The 7,371-nt window shown below is 43.0% G+C and overlaps 1 protein-coding gene across 2 annotated transcripts in view; it reads right to left on the reverse strand.

Annotated features, from left to right (window-relative positions):
* WDR64 (WD repeat domain 64) overlaps positions 1–7,371 on the reverse strand; it is a 153,027-nt gene that overhangs the window by 90,216 nt on the left and 55,440 nt on the right. For both annotated transcript variants that reach the window (XM_031935422.1, XM_023216182.2), the window contains one exon: positions 2,295–2,374. In XM_031935422.1, the coding sequence (XP_031791282.1) occupies positions 2,295–2,374 (80 nt within the window). The remainder of the gene's footprint in view (positions 1–2,294; positions 2,375–7,371) is intronic.

Below are 7,371 nucleotides of genomic sequence, written 5' to 3' on the forward strand. Positions count from 1 at the left end.
CTGACATCATTCATCTCCAACCAGATCTTTTCCTGTCACCAAAAGGAATCTTCTCTTGGATGTCTAATCAACACTTGACATTTAAGTTCACAATTGAGCTTTCTTTTGTTCTCCTTCCCCAGGTAAGCACCCACTGCCTCATTTCTGTATAACTATCAACACAATTGCTACTTTTTCATTTCTCCTGCCTTACAGATGTGGAGCTAGTTGATTTCTCTTACTAATTCCCAAAAGCATTGCATCTCCAAATCTTAGGAATAATTAATTTCCCATGTCTTTGAGATCGAGTCTTTCTTTTTTTAAATAATAGCACCTACAGTAATTCAGACCTTCTCCATCTCACTCATGTTTTCTCTAACAGTCTCCTAGCTGGAATAGCAAATTTCATTTTATTCCGACAAAACCTCCACATTTGCCAAAGTGATTTTGCCAATGTGTTTAAACAGAGAGGATTAATATTTATTGAGAACCTATTATGCACCAAGCATAAATTATCTCAATTAATCTTAAACACCATCCTATGAAGTAGGTATCCTTCCTTCCTTCCCTCCCTCCCTCCTTCCTTATTCCTCCCTTCTTCTTCCCTCTTTCCTTCCTTCCTTCCTTCTTCCTCCCTTCCTTCTTCCTTCCTTCCTTCTTCCTCCCTTCCTTCTTCCTCCCTCCCTCCCTTCCTCCTTTCCTCCCTTGCTTTTTCTTTTCTTTTCTCTTTTCTTTTGTTTTCTTTCTTTCCTTCCCTCCCTCCTTCCTTCCTTCCTTCCTTCCTTCCTTCCTTCCTTCCTTCCTTCCTTCCTTCCTTCCTTCCTTCCTTTCTTCTTTGCTTCTTCCCTTCCTTCTTTCTTTCCTTCTTTCTTTTTGAGACAGGCTCTTGCTCTGTCATCCAGGATGGAGTGCAGTGGCACTGTCATGGCTCACTGCAGCCTCAACATCCTGGGTTCCAGCAACCCTCACACCTCAGCCTCCCTAGTAGCTGGGGCTACAGGTACACACCAAATGCTCAGCTAATTTTTTAATTTTTTTTTTTTTTGTAGCGATAAGGTGTCACTGTATTGCCCAGGCTAGTCTTGAGCTCCTGGGCTCAAGCGATCCTCCCGCCTCAGCCTCCCAAAGTGCTGGGATGACTGGTGCGAGCCACCGTGCCTGGCCAGGTATTATTTTCTTATTGTTTGTATTATTAATAACAAATTTGTGTTGAGCACTTTGAATTAGTTTAGTTTTGTTGTTATTGTTGTTGCTGTTTTGAGACAGGCTCTTGCTGTTGCCTAGGCTGGAGTGCAGTGGCACAAACATGGCCCACTGTAGCCTCAACCTCCTGGGCTCAAGTGATCCTCTGCCTCAGCCTCTTGAGTAGCTGGAACTAGCAGTCTTTTCATGTTGCCTAGGCCGGTCTTGAACTACTAGGCTCAAGCAGTCTTCCTGCCTCGGCCTCCCAAAGTGCTGGGATTACAGGTGTAAACCATGGAGCCCAGTCAGTTTAATTCTCATAACCTTATGGGTAGGTAACTATTATCAACTCCACTTACAAATGAGGTTGAAGCTTAAAGGAATGAACAACGTGCCCCCTACCACGTAGCTCACAAGTGAGAGAGTCAGGAGTTGTACCCACACAGTCTGACTCCAGGGCCCAGGCTCAAAGCCATCCTACGGCTATTAAAACCCCAGTATTATAAATAAGGAGTCTGAGTCTCAAAGATCATTTCAGTCCCTTACTTTCCTCCCGAAACTTATTGTGTCACCTTTTTCTTTCCTCATAGCAGATAACCTTTATTCTCATTTTCTACCTAACCTATCCCTTAAATGTTGGTATTCTTCAAGATTCTCTTCTTGGCCTTCTTATCTGTTAACTCTAAATCACTGGCTCTTGACCTTTTTGGTCATGATCTCCTTTGGAGGATCTGATAAAATTTTGAAATTTTTCTCCAGAAAAAGGCACACACACACACACATAAGTGCCATTCTGCTTCGGGGGCTCCAGGTCTCCTGGGACACCTAGGAACTCATGTTCTCACACATAAAAATAAACTCTAGATGGATGAAAGCTCTAAAGGTAAAACAGAAAACAAAACAATAAGAACAAATTCTAGGAAAAACAGGAAAATTTGTCTCACACATTCTTGGGCTGAAGAAGGCTTTTCTAAGTATGTTATCAAATCCGGATGCCAGAAAGAAAAAGGCAGACAGATTTGAGTTGACACCAATTTGTAAATTCCCTAATGTGTTTTTCCCAGCACCAAAACTCAAAGAGAACGATGTTTGCAAAGTAGAAAACCCCTGTGTGATGTGAACCGTCCTCTCACCTCCAGTGACAATCACATTTGCTTTAACACAGTAGCAAAAGGTGTTCGCTCCTCTTGGCATGGAAAACTCTCGGACGGGCCTGGAAAACACAAATTAGATGTAAAATGTATATATTTTTCTTTTTTTCTTTTTTTTTGAGACAGAGTCTTGCTCTATTGCCCAGGCTGGAGTGCAGTGGCGTGAGCTCGGCTCACTGCAAGCTCCGCCTCCCGGGTTCACGCCATTCTCCTGCCTCAGCCTCCTGAGTAGCTGGGACTACAGGTGCCGCCACCACGCCCGGCTAATTTTTTGTAGTTTTAGTAGAGACGGAGTTTCACCATGTTAACCAGGATGGTCTTGATCTCCTGACCTCGTGATCCGCCCGTCTCGGCCTCCCAAAGTGCTGGGATTACAGGCGTGAGCCACCACACCCGGCCTGTATTTTTCTTTATCAAGTTAATTATGTCTTATACATTGATTATGTTTAATAGGCTCATTTCTAAGTTGGTTGTAAATCCATTTGCCGGCAGGCAATATTATAAGTAATGATTAAGTCATAATGATTAACAGTAAGAATGTACTTATTCCATTAATTGGTGATATTTGCATAGTACTTTGTATTGTTCCTGTTTAAAAGAAAATCCAGCCCTCCATGCTGGGTTTGTGGTTTTGCTTGTGGTGAGGATGGGTCAACCTATATAAGGTCTTAATCCAGAAAGGATATTGGGTGGCTAAGTGAGTCTGTTGGGTAGCACATAATGCCAGGAACCCTTTAGGACACTTCTGCCTTGCTCACCAGCCACATCCAATCTGCTGTCAAGTCTTGTTAATTTTTCCTCTGCAATATACCTGAAATCTGACCACTTCTTCCCACTCCTACTGCAACATGTTGGTTCAACTCTCCATCCTCTCTCACCAGAACTACTGCAATAAACTGGTAATTTCTTTGCTTCTATTATTTTTATTATTTTTTTGAGACAAGGTCTCGTTTTGTCACCCAGGCTGGAGTGCAGTGGCACAATCTTGGCTCACTGTAACCTCTGTCTCCCAGGTTCAAGCAATTTTCCTGCCTCAGCCTCCTGAGTAGCTGGGATCACAGGCGTGTGCCACCACACCCAGGTAATTTTTGTATTTTTAGTAGAGATAGTGTTTAACCATGTTGGACAGGCTGGTCTCGAACTCCTGACCTCAGGTGATCCACCTGCTTCGACCTCCCAAAGTGCTGGGATTACAGGCATGAGCCACCACGCCCAGCCTGCTTCCACTATTGCCCATTCTTCTTTCCTCATTCCCAACCCAAATTCCATTGTCATGTTGCAGACAGAGTGACCCTTGTAAAATAGAAATTAGATCACATCACTTCTCTCCAGTGGTTCCCTGCTGCTCTAAGAAGACTTCATTTCTTTTACCTGGCTGGCCTGGCCCTGAGTGATCCCTATCACCCTTCCAGGCTCACCCCATGCCCTCCTCTTCCTCCTGTGCTGGATTCTAATCCAGCTATACTAGTCTCTCTCATCAGCCTCCCTTCTGGACATACTGAGCTCTTTTCTCTCCTCAAGAGCTTTGGCACAGGCCAAAGATGATCATCTCCCAGACTCCAGTCTCACTAACAACCATCCTCCTTTGGGCATCAGCTTAAATGTAACTTTCTTAGGCCTCTCCTGGACATCACCCTCCCACCCACCTCCACCAATGAAACTCTACCTTTTGTCTTATTCTCCCTTAAAGCATGTAGCATCTACCATATAATATTCATATGTATGTTTTGGGTGTTAGTATCTGTGAGTGGTATTGTGTCATGGATAAAAAAGCTCGAGCTTGAGTGACAATGTGTGGGCTTCCATCCTGGCTGCATCACCGTGCTTCAGTTTCCTCACTTAGTAGATGGGACAATGGACAATAATAATACCGACCTCAGAGACTAGCAACAGCTGAAAGCTGTTACTTCCACTGATCAGATAGCATAACAAGAGGAAACAGGGTTATTGGAAAAGAGGGGCCACCCAGAAGGACCCTAGACAAGATGCCCAGACAAGGAGGTCTGGGAGGAGGCACTTGCAGATCTGAGACACACAAGCAGGGAAGGTGCAGAGAAGAAGAAACCTGGCCTTCTTGCTGTGTATGCATGTTATTTTTCTTTAAAAAAAAAAAACAAAGGGTAGCATATACCGTTCTGTTCACTGCTTTTTCACTTAATAATGTATGTTGAAGAGCTGTCTAAATCATATTTTAAAAACGTTCTCTTTTTTTATTGCCAGCAGATACTCCTTTGTATTACTAAATTAGCACTTATTTAATTTCTGAGGGGAACCTGCCTGTCTCAAATTTTTTGTGATTACAAATAATATTGTAATAAACAGTCACTTGTGAAAGGGCCATTTTTGTATATATAGCTATAAGATGAATTTCTAGAAATAGTATTGCAAGTCAAAATATACGTGTATTTATAATATTGAAAGATACTGCAGTTCCTTTTTAATTCCCTTTACCCACTGGACTATACTTTTTAAAATGTATCTCTTTACAAAAACTGGGGCTCACAAAGCCTAATTTTCTTTCTTTTTTTTTTAGCAGAGACAGAGTCTTACTCTGTTGCCCAGGCTGGAGTGCAGTGGCATGATCATAGCTCACTGCAGCCTCAAACTCTTGGGTTCAAGCGATCCTCCTGCCTCAGCCGCCCAAGTAGCTGGAACCATAGGTATGAGCCACACGGCACCTGGCCAAAGCCTAGCTTTAATGTAGTTTATATTTTGGAGTCTTGTTTGAGATATCGAACCTAAGGGGTAATAACCAGAAATATCTTGCATTGCAATTATCACCCTAGACCTCAGGCAAGAATGAATTCTTGCCATAGCTGCCCAACTGTTGAACTTTTATATTTCTCAATATGAAGGAAATGGATGCAAATTAAACAAAAGCCTGTAGAGCGTTCAGAGCACAGTCACAAAATCAATGAGACAGCATGGAAATAAAGTCTGAATTGCAAACTTTAGGGGGATGCAGATTTATGATTTAGCTGAAACATATCTTATTAGTTTAAGGTCAGAAAAAGATGTAAAAAAAAGAGTTTGCTCAACTAAATTTGAGCATCACAAACGAGAGATCCATACTCAGCAGTTCAGGCATTTATCTGAGTCTATACTGGATACCATGGGTCATATGTAGCTTTTCCAATTAAATTACTTTATTCTTCCTTAAGCCTAAAGCAAATAGTTATCCTTAGACCTGTATATACAACTTCATCAACATCTTAACTTTACCTAGGTCAGAATGCTCAAGACCTTAGCGTAGTCGTTCCAAAATCTGGTTGTGCAGGATATTAAAAAAGAAATTCCTAGGCTGGGTGCAGTGGCTCACGCCTGTCATCCAAATACTTTGGGAGGCTGAGGTAGGAGGATTGCTTGAGCCCAGGAATTCCAGACCAGCCTGGGCAAATGGTGAAGCCCCATCCTTACAAAAAAAAGAAAAAAAAAAAAAATCATGGACCTCAGCCCTAACTTGATAAATCAGACTCTCCAAGGGTAGAGTCATAAATGTCTTTTAAAATTTTTCTTAAAGGCTGGGTGCAGTGGCTCATGCCTGTAATCCCAGCACTTTGGGAGGCCAAGACGGGTACATCATGTGAAGTCAGGAGTTCGAGACCAGCCTGGCCAACATGGTGAAACCCTGTCTCTACTAAGAATACAAAAATTAGCCAGGCGTGGTGGTGCACGCCTGTAATCCCAGCTAATCAGAAAGCTGAGACAGGATATACTGGACCCTTGAAGGGGAGGTTCCAGTGAGCCAAAACTGTGCCACTGTACTCTGGCCTGGGGAAGTCTGTCTCAAAAAATAAAAAATTCTTACAATTGTTTTTCATGCACACCACTGACATTTACTTGTAAATTATGTACATATATTACTAATTAAAATTGTATAAACATCATAAAACAGACAATAAAATAATGAGATAATAATTTAAAGGAAAGAAAACTTCTAGAGTTTTCTACCCCCATTGTGATGGATCATCTTGCATACTCCCTGGAGTATATTCGCCCCGCTTTGCAGACCTCACAGGGCATGGGCTGGCTCCTGACACAGTTTCAAGAAAGAACGAGCACTCTTTGGCTCTTCTTATGGGAACCCCAGTAAAAGGGAGAGGTGGGATAGGCAGACTTCTATAAGACCCTGCCATAAAGTGGGTGGAGCAGGACAGGGCTGACTGGTAAACTCGACTTAGAATGTATTGTGGACGTGAGGTCAGGAGACCTAGATTCTGGCTGTGTTCTGTTGCTAAATATATGACTTTAGAAAAGTCACTTAATCTTGCTGAGCTACAGTGTTCCCACTTATGAAACCAAGGATTGACTATGACCTAAATAGTTTCTTCCATTCTTAAAATCTTAGATTTTGTCCTTCCCCTATAGCTTCAGCTAGGGCAGGGGTCAAGCAGGGCAACTGCATAGGCTTTGTGGATGGCATCCCAGAGCTGTAGGGGGCACAGCCTGCACAGCCAATCGCAGTGGTCCCTGGTTGGGGCAGACGTACATGAATAAGGATTCTCATAATTCATCATACTTTCTGAGCAGCAATGCACCTAGATGTGGAGGAAGAAGCAAAATCAGAACAGGCTGGTGGGTGGTGAGAGATCTTGATTTGGGGATTCTTTGCAGGTTGCTGGCTATAAAATTTTATATTGGGAAGGCTTAGGCTTGTAAGATGTTTGAAAAGTTCTGCTGTGTCTAAGATTGCTAAAAAATAGTTTCTCATATCAAAGAATGTCTAGGGCTCGTTAGGGAGTTAAGAAGAGAGGACAGTTGACTCCAAGTGTACTCCAAAAGGGAAATACTCAAGGTAGGAAAGTTGCCAGGGGCAGTGAGGCCTATGAAGGAAGTAGAGTTTTTAGGGCCTACTCAGTGGGTCCTCAGTCAGTGAGTCAACAACATTTATGAGTGCCAGCTGTACGCCCAACACTGCCCTAGGGGGTAGATACATCAGTGAACGACAAGAACAGAGGTGAGAGTGTCCATCGGTTGAGGGTCACAAACTCAAAGTCTGCAGCAGCCAGGCAGGGAAACTAGCTGGGAGCAGGGGTTGGGTGTGACACCACAGGGAGAA

Source organism: Piliocolobus tephrosceles, chromosome 1, assembly GCF_002776525.5.
Source record: "Piliocolobus tephrosceles isolate RC106 chromosome 1, ASM277652v3, whole genome shotgun sequence".
NCBI classification, from domain to species: domain Eukaryota; kingdom Metazoa; phylum Chordata; class Mammalia; order Primates; family Cercopithecidae; genus Piliocolobus; species Piliocolobus tephrosceles.